The 17,405-nt window shown below is 31.5% G+C and overlaps 2 protein-coding genes across 5 annotated transcripts; both read right to left on the reverse strand.

The window, feature by feature from the left end:
- Nucleotides 1-1,105: 1,105 nt before the first annotated feature.
- Nucleotides 1,106-6,223, reverse strand: LOC141711583 (uncharacterized). 3 transcript variants are annotated; one of them, XM_074514128.1, is made up of 6 exons: nucleotides 6,065-6,223; nucleotides 4,757-4,880; nucleotides 2,944-3,634; nucleotides 2,772-2,849; nucleotides 1,679-1,833; nucleotides 1,106-1,604 (listed from the first exon to the last, which is right to left on the reverse strand). In XM_074514128.1, exons 2-6 carry the CDS (start codon nucleotides 4,844-4,846, stop codon nucleotides 1,401-1,403), a joined length of 1,218 nt encoding a protein of 405 aa, XP_074370229.1. In that variant the 5' UTR covers nucleotides 4,847-4,880; nucleotides 6,065-6,223; the 3' UTR covers nucleotides 1,106-1,400. The 3 variants fall into 3 exon arrangements, with proteins under 3 accessions (XP_074370229.1, XP_074370228.1, XP_074370230.1); XM_074514127.1 differs by lacking the exon at nucleotides 6,065-6,223 and adding an exon at nucleotides 5,417-5,579; XM_074514129.1 differs by lacking the exons at nucleotides 2,772-2,849; nucleotides 6,065-6,223 and adding an exon at nucleotides 5,417-5,595.
- A 487-nt stretch (nucleotides 6,224-6,710) lies between these two features.
- LOC141711584 (uncharacterized) lies at nucleotides 6,711-9,949 on the reverse strand. Of its 2 annotated transcripts, none has more exons than XM_074514130.1 (8): nucleotides 9,616-9,949; nucleotides 9,229-9,341; nucleotides 8,747-8,796; nucleotides 8,380-8,613; nucleotides 8,074-8,226; nucleotides 7,758-7,853; nucleotides 7,636-7,656; nucleotides 6,711-7,125 (listed from the first exon to the last, which is right to left on the reverse strand). In XM_074514130.1, the coding sequence occupies exons 1-8, from the start codon at nucleotides 9,900-9,902 to the stop codon at nucleotides 6,958-6,960; spliced, it is 1,122 nt and encodes a 373-aa protein (XP_074370231.1). In that variant the 5' UTR covers nucleotides 9,903-9,949; the 3' UTR covers nucleotides 6,711-6,957. The 2 variants fall into 2 exon arrangements, with proteins under 2 accessions (XP_074370231.1, XP_074370232.1); XM_074514131.1 differs by having other exon boundaries at nucleotides 9,229-9,336; nucleotides 9,616-9,753.
- Between the last annotated feature and the right edge of the window lie 7,456 nt (nucleotides 9,950-17,405).

Consider the following 17,405-nt stretch of genomic DNA (forward strand, 5'->3'; position numbering starts at 1 on the left):
GGTGACTCAGTTGTGATCATATTTTCTTGGTTTTTTGTATCTGTGTACCATTGTTTTCAGACTCTTTTGAAAGTTATGGTTTCAGGTACATCTTCTTTTCTCTCTTCGTTATTTCAGTTACTGATTTTGTTTACATGCATGCTTTGTTTTGTTGACTGTGGTCTTGGCCTGAACTTGCTAAATTATTTATACACTTGCCTCTATGTTGCAATATTTGTTAGTGAAATTTACAACAATGATTACGTGTACCCATATCTGAAACCCATATCCGATTCGAATCGTGTACTTTTCGTGTATATTAAATAAAAAATTAATATAATATATATATGTATACATATAATGTATAAAAAATTCTATTTTAATGTATAATTTAATGAAATATGGACAGTGTATATATAAATATATATATTTTTACACAATATTCTATAAAAACTTGTAAATATTTATATAATATTTATATTATATACATAAATATATGCATGTGTTATATATATTAATTTATAAATATATTTATCTCGTGTAATTTCATGTACCTAAATTGAAACCCATATCCGACACTAAATCTATCGTGTAATTTCGTGTTCAGGTACATTCGTATTTCGTGTACCAAAAATTAAAACCATTGTCCGTATTTTTCGTATCGTGTACCAAATTACCCGCAGACAATAGGGTAAATGTCACCGCGGCCAGGAGATAGTCAAAATAAGCATGCCATAACCTCAATTAGTCAAACATGTCTTTTCATGCTTTTTAACAATTTTTTTTAACAATTATTTCTATATTAGCAATTTAAAAAAACAAATATCTCTAAAATGTTTACATATATCTGAGTATCTAAAAAGTTACTAATATAAATTAGTAAAATAATATTTGGTTATTAATATTAACTAACTTCGATTATATATTTATCTTCACTCTATAGTAGTATAATAATTATGTTTTAAATTTTATTATATTTAATCAATTTGACATTTTAGGGTGTAAATTTTATTATATTTAATCAATTTGACATTTTAGGGAGTCCCGTACCTTAAATGACAAACAAGCATACAGAACACCAGCATGATAACAGTCTTTAACAGATTAACTGAGTTTGTTTGCAACGGAGATTAAATATGCTTGCCAACAAGCCTCGGCAATATTACCATTTAGGTTTTGTAGCAGTTCACGGAATTAGATTTTTCCGCTACCGGCCAACTTATGCCTTTTACATATCATCTGAAATGCCGGGAACATTCAGCTTTGTACCAATGTATAGTACTTGTTACATACAGATTATATAGCTAATATGTATATATAACATTCAACAAGTCAATGCATCATTTCATTCTTTAATCAGCCGTTGAAGAGAGCAGCTCATCTTAGCAGATTACCTATTTAGAAGACATTGATATAAGACACTAGAGAAGTTCCCATTCTGACTCGCAAAACTCACAAGATTGCAACTCTGGTTTGTTCGACTCTGGGGAGACGGTATGTGTGACTGGATCAACACATGTTAGGCTTGAACTCGTATTCACGTTTCCGTACTGTGTTACGAGTTTTTTATACTCCTGCCTTCTTGACAATTTCTTTTTTAATGAGAAAGCTTCTCTCATCTTTTTCTGCAACCAAGTATTATATTCTTTTTCAAATACTTTTTTGATCACAAATACAAGCAGACAAGTGTATTGCATACCTTGTACGACCAGGGTTGCTTGTCCTTGTAGGAAGCAAAAGAAACGTTGTTATCATTCACGAAGACACATGTTTCTTCCAACTTTATCTCATCTTCATCAGTGGTGTCCGCCTTTAGATCTGTTTTATCACTATTTTCAATCACATCTTCGTTTCCTGCAGAAGTTTCACATTAGTAGGACGGGTGTGAAATTGACAATAAGACATTCAAGTACAATTAGCATAACAGTACCCTTTAATAAATTACTATTGCTATGATTAATTAATTATTGAAAAATAGTGCATGACCTGCAACTCTTGTTTACTTGAGGGTTCTTTGGTTTGTTTGAGCTAAAGTTCTCTCAGTCTATAGCAAGTAATGCACAAGATTTTCCATTTAAAGTTACTTTGACAATAAAATTTGTCATTCGACTCTTTCATCAGTTTGGGACTAATTGATTAATTCATTTTCCTACTACTGTTACCAACTCTCCGATTCCTTTTGCAATGCTCCTTTTACACCTTTGAACTCTGTCATCTTATTCCTCTACGATTGCACTTTAATAAATTTTATAACTACATAATAGCTTCAAATATATACACATAGATAATAGTAACAAGATAAATTAATAATAAAATACTGTGGGTGGCGGTGATGGACTTGTTGATAGTGACTGCTGAGGTACAGGAGCAGTGATTTCTAAGGTAGAGAGGGTAGTATTTCCATGACATGATACTGAATAGTGAATACTACTTGTTAAGGGAGACATTAGAGTACAGGATGTAACCAAGGTTATAGCTTTGTGACCTAGATGGAGCGCAAAAAAAGATGAGCAAGTGGAGGAAATATGCTTCATTAATGTGGGAATTTCCTAGTAGGCTAGTACAATAAGCAGTAGTACATTACCATAAACCAAGCTCATTACAGAATCATGACCATGAAGCTGTAATTGTACAAGTTCTATGCTAAATTTAAAGGAAACTCGGACTTGAAACTTCATGAAGTGGATTGAACTAGAATAGCATCAAACCCAGGAAGAACTTCTGACTGTTAACAAGAGTTAATACTTGTTACTAAATATTACTATGATTATAAAGAGTAATTGTCAATGTACCTGAATAAACCAGCTCACCAGTCAATTGACAAGTTTTTGAATCACCTAATACGTCTAATTTTACCGAAGAATCCGTCTCTGCGTTGTCAATTCTTAAATTTCAGCTAAGAACAAGTGTAGTTTAAACAAAAAATTATATATATGTAGAAGATCATCGTTCTTATATAATTACCTATAGAATCTCGAGCCAAGCCTTCACCAATAGTTCGCGATGACAGAACATCAGTAGATAGTGGACCGTGAACTGTCAAGTCATCAACGTCAATACCCTTGCCGCTACCCATTTCTTTCTCTTCTTCTCCGGAATCCCATTCCCATCCTACTACTTCAACTGAAACTTGTGGTGATGCTGAAACCATATGCTCAGTAGTTGCATGCTCATGTATTATTTCAGACACCGATGATGCTTCATCCTGGTTCTCCAGCACCTGATTCTTTGAGGTTATCTTTCGGCAGCAGTCCTTTTTAGAAACCTTCTTGCAACCAACAGTTGTACCTTCATGTAGTTCTCCTTTTGTGTCTTGCGTCGAGAACGATCTTTTAATGTGACCTCTAGAGCATGAGTTTCCCTCTAGTTTGACGTGTTCATCAAGTGATGACACCTGATCTCCATCTTCTCGGTCAATTACTTTATGATCATTAGTAAATAGATTAACAACCTTATTACTATTTTTGTTATTGCTTGCTTTCTTATCCTCATCAATTTTAGCATCAGCATGGGAGTCCAGAGGCAAATTAGCGACAGGTAGTTTTACAGGAGCTGCAGAATCTGGGGAAGCCAAATCTTGCATGACATCAGTATAGAATTTTTTCATATTTGATCCCACACTGTGCACCTGACTTTCTACAAACTTAACAGCATCCTGTTCACAAAGAATAACAAACGTGAATAGTATAAATATGATAATATACAAAGACCATATTCATTCAAAGGCAAATTGGATATGTACAATGTACATGATTAAAGAACAAACTTGAAAGTTGAAACCATCCAACATATTATATACGACCTCCAAATAGACAAGAGGAATAGAAGTGAAGGTTTACCCTACATCATTAATGATAAAGCCCTTGTGTACCAGAAGAAAAACTACGCAAATAGAACATGTAGAAGGCAAAGCAAAGTGCTACTTACTAACATTAGCATCTAATTACCTAACATCATTTCTAGGTAAAGCACAAATGTCTAACCAGCAAACAGTGGTCACAGAAGGTAAACTTTATAGACACATAGATAACAATCTAAGAACAATTATCATAAAAGTCAAATTACTTCGAACAAAAAACACATTACTACAACATTTACAAGTGCATATTAATATACTCGAGCAATATTATTAGTCGAGTTAATGTTACATAGTTAATTCAAATATCATTTTTTGGTTTTTTTGCTTACACATAAATTTTTTGTCATCACCAGTAACAATCACTTTCTCCAATTAAACATACCCACTGCTTACTAAAAATAGATTAATTGATGATAAATATGTATAGTAGTTAGGTATTTAGAGAGAAATTAAAATTTGGCTAAGAAAAAAGTTCCCGATAAATATATGACCAGTTCTATCTAGCATAGCCTGAAACACAGCATATTAAAAGTTCAGTTGTTTAATCATTAGGTAGAGAAACATACAAAAGTACAAAATTTTTCATCAACCAATTCTGTAATCAAGCTTACTAATTAACCTATGTATTTTACCTTGTATAATTTAGGAAATGAGTTCGTAATGAAAAAGTTTCTACTAGTGTGGCTTAATTTTTTTAATTAAAATAACATAAGGATAATCCAACCGTACGGATGTTGATATCATACAAAAAATACTATACCGTTAACAATATATTTAATTACAGAAACAATTAATATTAATAACCATATCCTGTCAACAAAAAACAGAATCTTTTGCATGTATTAGTATAATGACAATAGTTTAGGACCAAGACACCATCAATGCAAGACATATAAATGGCCAAAGGAAGATACTTACTTCACAAATTGTTTCTTCAACCTCCATACACATAGCTTCAAACTTTTGATAAATGTCTCCAACCCAAGAGGCACCTCTAAAGTCCATCATGCTAATGTACTTTTTACCCAAGTTGCCACCACTACTGCACAAAGGTCACAAACAACTATCAGAGTACACATATATGAATCACCTATCGGTAAGTGTAAAAGAACATATTAGAGAAATTGATGCACCATACAAAATTAGAAAACATGTCTCGGCCATAGAGTTTTGAAAACCTAGCAAATAATGATATTTTTAACTGCAGTAAATGCCACAACTCAACCTAATCTGGCAATGTAAAAACATCATGCTTTATCCAATTATTACGATCGTCATCTATCAAGCATAGGTTTGATTTATAAAAAAGAGATGTGGCATCATACGGATGCCACCAATAATGTGCACAAACACGTGAATAAGCTACAAAAGGTACGATCACAGACAAAGTTAAGAATTGGCCTCCAAATTTTGATAAAAATTGAGCCAATCATTATGGGCTACCGGAATAGGTGAATGTAGTGCACAACGTCATTACTACATTAACTCAAAGTTCCGAATATCACGTAATCTTACTCAACTCAAATAAACTGTGTAAGTCAACAAAATCAAATACGCAACCACGATAGTATCACATACGATAAGAGCCAATCCTGGAGCATTATTACTGAGCCGTGTAAATCCACGAGACAAGCTCCAGCGTACAATTGATCTACAGCTTTACTTGTTTCTAAAACTATATCTACACATATGCTGAATTCTTATGATCATTTCTTGCACACGTAAACAAGGAGTACAAGACTCTCTATTCCATCGCTAGCGAGTGCATAAAAAACTAACTTAAAGGCAAAACCTTTCGATTGCTGATGCAACCAATTTGATTCTTTGTCAACAGTAAAGGATAATTAAGGTCTCAAAACAAGTCTTTCAAATACTTTCATCTAACAAAGTATCATCTCAACACTTTTGGAATAATTATTTGATGCTTCCCATAACTGAAAGTCATTTATGATATTGCAAATTTCATCACAAAAATACCAAAACCAACTAAATATCTCAAAAATTTATTAACATAACAAGAACCAAACAGCTCAATTCATCACTAAACACAATTAATATCACACACAAAAAAATTTAAAAAAAATCAAGAAATTCAAATTTAAGCTAATTTAACATAAACCCTTTTGCAAAAACTGCAAAGAACATCAATTATCATACAAGATGATCAAATTATAAAAAAATAAAAATTTAAAAAATAAAAAAAGAAGTTGATTTTCAAGAACTTACCAAGAAAAACCCAGAAGTGTGAGGAGAGCTTGAAAATTAAAAATACATACAGATAGATACAAAATGATAAGGCTTTGAAGGTTTAACAAACCAAGTTTTCAACTTGTGCTGAGCAATATACGGAGGCTTTTTTGCAAATTTTAATTTTTGTTTTGTTTGGTTTTATTTGCGCTCCTCTGGGGTTTTGTTATTTACGTTTGTGACACGTGTACGGCACATTTTATGTATTTTTAAATATTGAATTTAATGGAATAAAATAATTTTATAGTGATTATCTGTTCATCCGTAAACTCTGATGATCCGGAAAGTCAATAGAAAAGTTGGTTTGCCTGTTTTTAGAAAAATGCTGTGTCATGTAAAGGAGTTGAAAATAATTCACTGTTTATACTTTTTGCAAATGGTTAAAAAAAATTAAATTCAAAAAATAGCCGAAAGCGAGATTTGTCGGATTTTAATTTGTTTGCATATATGGACATGAATCTTATCTAGTTGTTAGGAATAAGCCTTACGGGTTAGCAATTACGAAACCGTTTCGAGGATTTTAACATTTCTCGAAAATATATACTCTAATTATGAGTTGCAGGCATAAGCAAAACAAGCATATCTTTTCACAACTATGTTTGAGAGGAGATGGGGTTAAATCCAATGAAAGGAAATGATAAACATGTATGCTTGATATAGTTGATTCTTGGTTTAAATGATGTAGTTACAGTCTTACAGAAGGATGATTATACACAAAAATACATTGAGACCATTTGAAAATGCCTGTGCAAATGTGCAACCAAAGACTCAACTAACATGAATTTAAAGCAAAAATATTGCGCCATGTCTGATCACTGTCATTCACAAATCACAGGTAAGCTAAAAGTCTCTGTTGCAGATGACTTAAGAAGTTAACGAGGAACGGTGGCTGTCACAGTTCTATGTCTAGGATCTGTAAGAATTGTTTGTACATTCACAAATCCAGCTTCTTTGATCGTTGCTTCGATGTCAGTCAAGTAGTATTCATCCAGGAAAGGCTCTGTACTTTTCATAAGTGTAAACAGAACTGGAGATAGTTCCTACATTCAACAAATCAAACACATGTTAGGCCTGCGTCAAACAAGGTCAAATGTATCGGTCTACTACAGCATTAGACAAGGGCAAATGTATCCGTCTACTACTATTTCTTCTGGCTCGAACAATCTCCTTGCATTTTCTAGAGACCTGATTGAAAAGTTTCCAAAACTATTTTCCAAGGAGGGACAGACTTAAACTAGATTGATGACATGACGACATAAATAATGTCCAGAAAGGTGATAATGAAGACGCGGACATAGACGTGGAGCTATAGGTTCTGAGTCAAAATATTACGCCTATTCAGAACTACTCAAATGTTACTTTGCTGGGGGAAGGGGGCATGGTAACCTTGCAAAATGCAGTGTATGAAAATCCAGAGCTCTAGTACCTTTTTAAAGTTCAGCTCTAGGATTATAGATCCAAGATATTTTAGGCAAACACTATTAATCATACATGTCTAAGTGTTTTTGAAGAAATTAAGTAACATGAAAGAAAAAAGTAAAAATGAATACCTGGAGGATCTTCGATTTTGGCTGCATAAATAAACCAGACATGGTCAGAACTTAATTAGATATGTTTTGACAATGCCTCAATGATTGTGAGTTAATTCACATATCTGAGATACAGTATTTACCGAATTATCTGTGATGGCTAAGGTGCCTCCAGGTCTTAGGATCCGAAATGCTTCCTTTACTAGATTAACTATAGCTTTTGTGGGACATTCATGCATCTGCACAAAGTGTAAAGAACCAAGAACTTGTGAAGGTCCTGAAGGAACATATCAATACGGAGACTAGAACAAATTAAATCTACTATAAGTGGGCCTCTTTTCAGTACACGGAGCTCTGATGGTCCAGGAAGAATGATTACCAGTCTAAAACTAAGCAAATACTGAATGACTGTTCTCAATTTCATTTTAAAACAGCATTTTATTAGGTGACAGGACATACCACATATGAAATGGAAACAATGTCAAATGATTGGGAGGGTAAACTTGTGTCTTCGCCCTTTGCATGTTTCCAGCTAATTGGATTCTTTCTTGGCGAGCTATTCATTTCTTTGAACTTTGCAACAGAAAGGAAATAAGGCGACAAGTCCAGACCCTGCAGACATGCATCCAAATAGACATAAATAAATGCGAGACAACTAGTTTGTACATCCGTTTAGTAATTTACAAACTCTTATGTAAGACTTCACTAGCATCGTCCCTTCTATACAATATATTTACTTGAAGGACTAAAGTTTCATGGACTCACAGTAACTCTAGCAGAAGGATATTTATCAGCAAGATATCTTGTGCTCACACCAACTGAGCATCCAACATCAAGAATGTCTTCAATCATCGTACCCCCCGAGTACATAGTATGATGCTGATCAATTGCCTGAAGCCAATTTCCACGAACTATTTGATTAGCTTCATCCAACGAAGATGCATCAGGTATTGCTCGCCTCACCATTGACATTGTTGCAGCCTCTGCTTCCGCTGCAGCCTACACACAGGTACATTTTTATTAAAATATCACATGTCATTCAAATATCTTTGTAGGACTAACTCTACTATTGAAAAGAAAGTAAATTTAAATGTCAAGCTTTGTCAGATTTAGCAGATATATAAACACTTACAAGCCAAGAAAGGTTTCCCTCATCATAAGCATGAAAAGGATTAAGATAATCTGAAACAAAACAGTCATTAATTCAATTATTATACATCAATTAATGCCAGTGAATCACCAAATACGCTCTATGTTCCTTTAACATAATCTTCAATACTAAGTTTTCAACTACAATTTTGTGTATGTGTGTGTGGAATTGGCAAATTAAAACGAGCCTCAAACCATCAACGTCTTGGTAAACCAAGAATGGAAGGCATCCGCGCCATAAGCCAAATTAAAACGAGCCTTAAACCATCAACGTCTTGGTAAACCAAGAGTGGAAGGCATCCGCGCCATAAGCCAAATTAAAACGAGCCTTAAACCATCAACGTCTTGGCAAACCAAGAGTGGAAGGCATCCGCGCCATAAGCCAATGAAGCTAACCAAGAGAGTGCGTACAGATAATTTTAATTCATTCAAAACAACAAGTAAATAGAGTAAAAGAAATATTACAATCTGGATAAATTAGGGAAGTGTCCTGAATATCATCCATGAGCTTATAAACATCCGAATCAAGAATCTCTTTCGTCATCTCTCTCCAAGGTATGTTTTTCTTTTCAGCTGTACTGTTCACAAACACACACAATAACACCATATATACATATTTACACCCACAATAAGACTCATAGTGAGTGATAAAAGTGAAAATGCGGTGCTAAGTTAACGGAATAGACGGTAGCCAAGCTTTTAAAATGCGGAAATGAACTTTGGCCAACATTCCGTCAAAGTGAAAATTCGGCTAATGAGTGTATACTACAGTCACACCCCTGTAATTTACTCATTAACGGAAACTAATACAATAAGGGAACGTTCCATAAGTATGAGGATTGTTGAATGAACCTGATAAGAACTTGACGAGCACCGAGTTTAAGAACAGAATAAAGAGGTTTGAAGGAAATGAGAGCTCGAACGAGACGTGAAAGAGGCGTTTCGCCACTCCATTTAGGTCTGTCTAATGCACCTTCTTCGTATCCGATCATTTCTCCTCCACTTGACGCTGCCATTTTAACTCTGCTAAAGCTAACAAATGCACTCACGTCTTTTCTTCTACTAGTTACGTAAATGCATGAGTTGTTGCCGCCATTGAAGCATCGATTCTCGAGCTTGGTGTGTGTGCAGAGTGCCATTTGATGATATCAAAGTGTGGAGAAGAAGCAAAGACAGGACTCAACAGTTTAGATGAGTTAGTTCTGTTGGTTCTTATCGCCATGTCATGTGTTTCTAATCTGGATTGACCTATTATAATATGACACTTGGATTCAACATCATGTTATGTGGAATTTTTTTGAGCACATCGAAACAATTAATAAGATACACAATTTACACACTAAGAAACTGAAAAAAATAAGAATATTATTTATGTGATAATTAAAGCACTCACACGCATCTTGCAGGGGAGCTGAGTAAATCAATACTAGCTTTACAATTTTTTTCACATGCTTAATATGTATTTTAAGGCAACTATAAAATATACTTCCATAATTTATTTTTAAAATTTTCTTTTTTTATAAAAGTTTGTACATTATATTTTTATTTAGAAGAAAAAAAATTAAAAAAATAATTATGCAACTACATTTAATTAGAGCATTAAAATGCGTGACAAGTCCCGTCCCCAATATAAAGAATTGAGGGGGACGGAGGGAGTAGTAGTTTATTAGTGCAGTAATAGTATTCAATTTCTACAAATAAACTAATAAAGGGGTGCATAGTTTAATTACTCTTAATCAAATCTATAAAAAATATAATCGCAAGTAAAACTGAAATAACTAATTAATTCCTACAAAAAACTAATTAATGAATTATTTAATTATTTGTTTTATCCTTCTCCGCCTGGGATCCCAATCAGAATGGGACTAGGAATATTTTGGTCTTAAGTTATTATTTTTAGATTAAAATACGGTAAATATTTGCTAAAGATTTTTTTTTACCCCGAGTGATAAGTACTCGTGAGATTTAGAGACCATCTAATTTTTACATTAAAATAGTTTACATTATTCTTAAATTCAATTTCAATTCATTAATACTAAATTTTACATCATTTTTATATTATATACATTATTTTATTATTAAAATATAAAAATATAGTTAAAAGTAACAAAATCTCTAAAATTTTGTGTTTTACCAAATTTGGTGCACCAAAATGGTGTATCTGTTAGAGTTAGGTGGGAGAGGACACCAAATTGTGTAAAAGTGAATATTTAAATTTTGGTTGGAGATGATACTAGAAACTTTCATAAAAGGTATATGTCACTTAGAACATCTCCAATAAAGGTATTTGCAACTTATAAGGATGCCAACATTTATGTGACAAGCACTAAGTGCCTTCTTATTGACATCCTTTTGGTATACCTTAATTAAAATATGTATTTGTACTAGATGTGTATATATTACACCTTCCTTATATCATATATATTCATTTATCAAATATGGGTACCATTTTATTAACTTGAAGAGGTGCTAACTATTAAAAATATAAATTATTATATTTAACATGAAAGTAAGATAAAATAAAAAACTATTATTTTTAGTGAGTTGGCTAGTTTTGACAACGTACAAGGTGGATTTGTATGTTTGTAGAGGCAATAGATTCTCCGGTGTAAAATCTTGTTCCGCTTGACGATTTTTTTTTAAATCATTTTGTGGACACGGAGCCTTATTGTACTCAAAACATATTTTGAGTTGCATGAATTACAAGCCATATATAATCTATTAGTATCATGAGCTAATAAACTTTGTGGAGAGGGTTTTTGTAGTATTGGCTCACTGTTTCTTAGTTGCATTTCCTTTCATTGAGCACTAAGACCTGCACTAGCTCTGATTTAATTGGTGGTGGTTTTTAAAGTTGTTTGTTTCCGGAACAAATTGTAACATTAGTATCTACACAACTGATCATAATTAGCTGTTATAACATACTGTATTTCATTCATGTTTTAACTCCGTACTACCATTTCCACTGGTTCCGGAACAGAACATGTTTTAAGAAATAATGTCCAATGTTGTGTAAGCTGTCCGGTATGGTGGCCGATGCGACGAAGCAAAAAAGAGGCGCGATTCTGTTAGACAGACATGGATGCGTCAAGGTTTCTTTCTTCTCTGCTAACGTTGTACTTGTACATAGATGTTTATCTGATTACGATTGTCCTAAAATTCCTTGTGAGTTTAAACAGTGAACATCAATGTTAGAGAAATGCACATCTGACATAGGGACAGAAGATCTAGGGGCAATAGATTATCTGGTGGGAAATCTTATTTTGCTTGCTGTTTTTTTTTTTAGATTCTTTTGTGAAGTCGAAGCCTTGTTCTACTCCAACCATTTTGGTATTGGATATGTTTGTTCTGTTGAAATAATAAGCATAACTTGCAACTGTGTTAAGTACATTAATTATATACTGAGATGTAGTTTTTACAAAAGATCGAGATCTGATTCTTCAATTACTGCAGGCTGCAGCAATAGTTAGTGTTGAGTAACCCACCGGCACCCATCTTTGGGGTATTAACACAATAAATTGTGAGAATATTGGGGGTGGAGGGGAATCGAACCTTAGTTCTCCCGCCAGCCTAAGCTCTGATACCATGTTGAGTAACCAGCTCATCTAAAACCTTAAAGTGTTAGAAGAAGGCCCCAATAGGATCATATATTTAACAAATAGTTCTTTACATTTTTCATGGACCATGGTGCCTTGTTCTCATTGCTTAGGGCAACCGAAAAATTATGGGAAAAATTCAAATATAGAAAATAAAAAATTGCATTAATTTAAGAGTGGGGCAATGTTATGGAATTGCCTCTCCGACAATGGAGGCCTAATGTCTTTATTTGAATTTTTCGAAATTAAAATTGGATATTTTAGTTTTTCAATAACTAAACACTTTAAATTATTTTAAATAGGAACACACCCCTTACTTTTGTTAAAATACTATGTTATGCTCCCTCGATCCCCCACTTTAATGCTCTTATTAAATATAATTACATAATTTTTTTTATTTTTTTTCTTCTATATAAAAATATAATATTCAAATTTTTATACAAAGAAAAATTTATAAATAAATTCCGGAACTATACGCCTTAAAATGCGTGTCAAACATGTGAAAAAAATGTAAAGAAATGAGAGAGACGGAGGTAGTAGTTCGTATCATGCACCGTTCATGTACTTAAATTTAATATTTTAATTTTTTTAAAAAATTAATGTACATATATATATCGTTATTTGTGATATTGTTGCAAAATTATTTTTATTTTTGATAATTTGTAGCACTATTGTTACATCAAATATGTATATTTTGAGAAATATAGGGACGAGTAATTGAATTACAGTTATATGTAGTGCAATGTTTAATCATATTTTATCTATTCTTGTATCATGTACCATATTTTGGTATTCAAATAGTATTAAAACAATATACTTTCATTATATTTATGATTGGTTAAATATCTAATCATAATTTATTTAGAATTGTATTAAGACAATGTATAATATTTATGATTGGTTGAATTTCTAATCATATTTTATTTAGGATTATATTATGACTAAGAACAATATAATCATTTTCTATTTATCATTGTATTAAAAACTAGCATAATAACTCGTGCGAGACACGAGTCATTTTCTAGATTTTTTTTATTCGTCATGCAATTATAATATTTTTATTTGTTTTCTTATTTGTAAATGTTATACAATGTCTAACATATATTAAATACAAGTTGATTCTTTATCAACATGTATTATTTTCATACAATACATTACCAAATTACACAACGTTTTAATATAGCTCATTAAGCAAAATATATATATTCTTATTTGTGCTGTATAATTTGTATTTAATGAATTAATATAAACAGGATAATCGATGTACGCTTAAAATGAAACGATTAAACTTAATCTGTAGAATGTCGTCACTATGTTTACAAAAAAAACTAAAAATTAACATATATGTTCAACATAAAGTTGACCAAATATTTTGAATTTTATTTAAATAAACTATATGTACTGCTGAGTTCACGACTACCCTAAAATTAACTTACGCAATTTAAAAAGATAAAAAATGCATAACTGAAGTGAGAATGACTTGCAATTATAATATACAATAATATAAAATTTAAAATACTTTCAATATAAAAGTTGATTTTAATGAAAAATGTTACTTTTTGAAATTCAACGTATGTAAGTATTAAAAAATGTTAATTTTTATTTACATTACTGTTAAAAATGTAAGATTAAGTTATATGTGTATGTGTTAGCATGCAAATTATCATATGTTACATTTCTTAGTAAATTATGATGGTTTCAATTATTTATATGCTAAATATTTGATTTATGTACATTTATATTCATTATTAACATTTAGTGAGACAATTGATTATTTAAATAACATGCATTTATAATTATTCAAAAATTAAAATTATGTAATAAATAAATTGCAATAACTTATATATGGTATTCACATTATCACTGACAAATAATCCATAACTATTCTTTACGTAATCGAGTACCAATCATGGTTGTAACATAAAATTAAATTATAAATTGTAAAGACTTATTATTGATATTCATGATTTTTTTCAAGAACTCGAAGGAAAAATTGTAATTATATCTTTATTTAAACTGTTTTTAAGTTTCTTTAATTATGACTCTAATCTTTCTTCATATAATAATTTGATAAGATTGTATATTATTCTCCTAAAATTAAATATTTTTCAATTCGATAAAGTTTTATAAGTATCAGTTGAACTGGTTAATTCCTTCAAATTATTGAACAATATATATATATATATATATATATTTTCCTTTAAATAATATAAAATGCATTGAATCAAGGAATTTTTGCATATATACCCAAGTTGCAAAAAATATTTGCAAAATATGGATCAACCTCATATGTAATCACATATGCAATCGTTCAACCTCATATGCAACCTGTGTCTGTACTTTTGCAAATATTTTCATAAAAAATAGTATTTTGGTAAATTCCCTTGAATCAAATGTTACAATATAGTAAAGATATAACTTTTATTTGTATAATTTAAAATATTAAAATAATTCAAAATATTTGTACAATATTTGCTTGATCAATGAATATTACTTATCTAGAAGAATTCTTTTTAAAAGACTAGTTTTTTCAAGTGAAAAATGAAAAATAAATATATTTAATATATCATCATAATTTTAACAAATCTCGTGAGATCTTATATCAAATTTCGATATTTTTTAAAACCGGGACAACTCCCAAAAATAATTACGATACCAGTGAATTTAGTAATTTTAATACAAATAATCAATTGACTTGATTCTATCAAGACCTCAAATATATTAATTTATATTATGATAAGATATTAAAATATTTCACGTTATTGATAAGATATTATTTGCGAGCTTGTAATTTAAATATACTAAACGTAGAATTTGACTATGTTTTTCGGCCGAGTCATGTAATCAAATTTTGAGTATTTTTTTAACAATAAACCAAGTTTTGATTCGAAATAAACTAAAATGCATTGACTCATTATAATTCGAACTTATCTAAATATGTAATACTAATATAGATTATTTATATATAAGAGATTCTATTTTCAATTTTTTTATAAAAATTATATATGTGCATCTTAATTACTTTTTATAATAAAAAATATGTTAAAATATATAAGATGTATATTCAAACTAAAAACTGATTAATAAATAAGATAATAATTCATTTATGTACTATGCCTAACTTTATATCTGAAATTAAGTTCTTTAAAATTAATTGTTCAAATATTCAATTAATGATCCATTTTTTTTGAATTCAAGTAATTACTTTTAAAATTAAATAAAATATTCATTTAGCATACTTACATATTATGTGTATGGTAAAAAGCACATGCGACAATATGGTGTAGTGCTACGAGATTGTATATGTGAATGAAATAACTTGGGTTTGATTCCCCCAAATCACATCTTTTATATAAATATTAAAAATAGAGGTATTTTAGTCTTTTCAATGAGATTTTTTAATCTCATGAAATTATCCCCTTCTTCTCCTATTATATATAGAAGAGATTTATGTACTATGCCTAACTTTATGTCCGAAATTAAGTTCTTTAAAATTAATTGTTCAAATATTCAATTAACGGTCCCTTTTTTTTGAATTCAAGTAACTACCTTTAAAATTAAATAAAATATTTATTTAGCACACTTACATATTATGTGTATGATAAAAAGCACAAGTGACAATATGGTTGTTATGGATTAAAAACTAAGGTATATAACTGCTGTATTTATTACTAAGGAACGTGAGCTTCGAGGCTCGATTTGACTGCTCTTGTGTTTCGTGACTCAATCTGCCTTTAACAAGATGCCTACGTACCTTGCTGATTGGCAAGGATCAAGTCAAAAAACGTAGTTCTTAGTGATACTTGCCCTCAGGGCTATGGCGGCGAGGGCTCACCAAGGACGTAGTGACTTTCATATCCTCCAAGGACTAAGTCTAAAACGTAGTTCTGATTTATGAGGTGAGGCCCCTTATATAGATGTTGGGAGTCCTTGAATTGGACTTGGGTTAGGAGACTTGGTGGACAAGTCTCAGAATTAGAATGGAATTTAGAGTCCTAAGAGGCAAGAAGTTGATTCCTTATCCCACCAGGTTTCTTGGAGGCCAATCTACAAGGATTTATTTCTCCACTAGGACTCATCTTATCAGCTGACTTATCCCTTATTAATTAATTACGAATTTAATTGATATTCAGGGTTTTGGGCCTTCTCAAATGGGCCAAGTTGTTGGCCCAATTCTGATATGATTAATGCAATATTAATTACATACCCAGATCTTATTTTCTTCCCTATCATTTGCCCCCCAACTTTCGGGAAACAGTGACTAGGTTTCGCAGAAGTTAAGTTCATTCGTTCCCTTACAGGGTATCGTTTTTGCGTAAAGTGTGGAGCGACCTACACATTTACAACAATTTACTTTTATCCCTATTATTTAGGAATTACCTTAATTTACAGGAATTTTCCCTGAACTCTGGGATTTTTCCTTAATTTTCTGGAATTTTCCCTTAATTCTGGGATTTTTCCTTAATCTTCTGAAATTTTCCCTTAATTTCTGGGATTTTTCCTTAATTTCCAGGAATTTTTCCCTTAATTCTGGGATTTTTCCTTAATTTTCAGGAATTTTTCCCTTAATTTTGGTTTTTTTCCTTAATTTTCTGGAATTTTCCCTTAATTTTGGAATTTTCCTTAATTTTCTGGAATTTTCCCTTAATTCTGGGATTTTTCCTTAATTTCTGGATTTTTTCACAGATATATATTTTTTTAATTTTCCGCCCTTTTTCGACCAGGATCCTAGTCAAAAATTCGACCTGGATCCTATTCAAATTTTGGGCCAGCCTCTCATGCCTGGTCGAAGGATTTCGACTAGGATCCACTACCTGGATTTCGACCAGGATCCTAGTCGAACCTTCTAGTCGAACCTTCGATCTGGATCTTGGTCGAAAATATGTCCTTGTTTTGATTCTTGGTCGTAAGGTTTCGACTAGGATTCACGACCTGAATTTCGACCAGGATCCTAGTCGAACCTTCGACTTGGATTGTGACCGAAATTTTTGTCCTTGTTCTCGAAAAATATCGTGCTTGATTCGGGAATTCGACCTCAATCCTGGT

Source organism: Apium graveolens, chromosome 3 (assembly GCF_009905375.1).
Source record: "Apium graveolens cultivar Ventura chromosome 3, ASM990537v1, whole genome shotgun sequence".
In the NCBI taxonomy this organism is placed as follows: Eukaryota; Viridiplantae; Streptophyta; class Magnoliopsida; order Apiales; family Apiaceae; genus Apium; species Apium graveolens.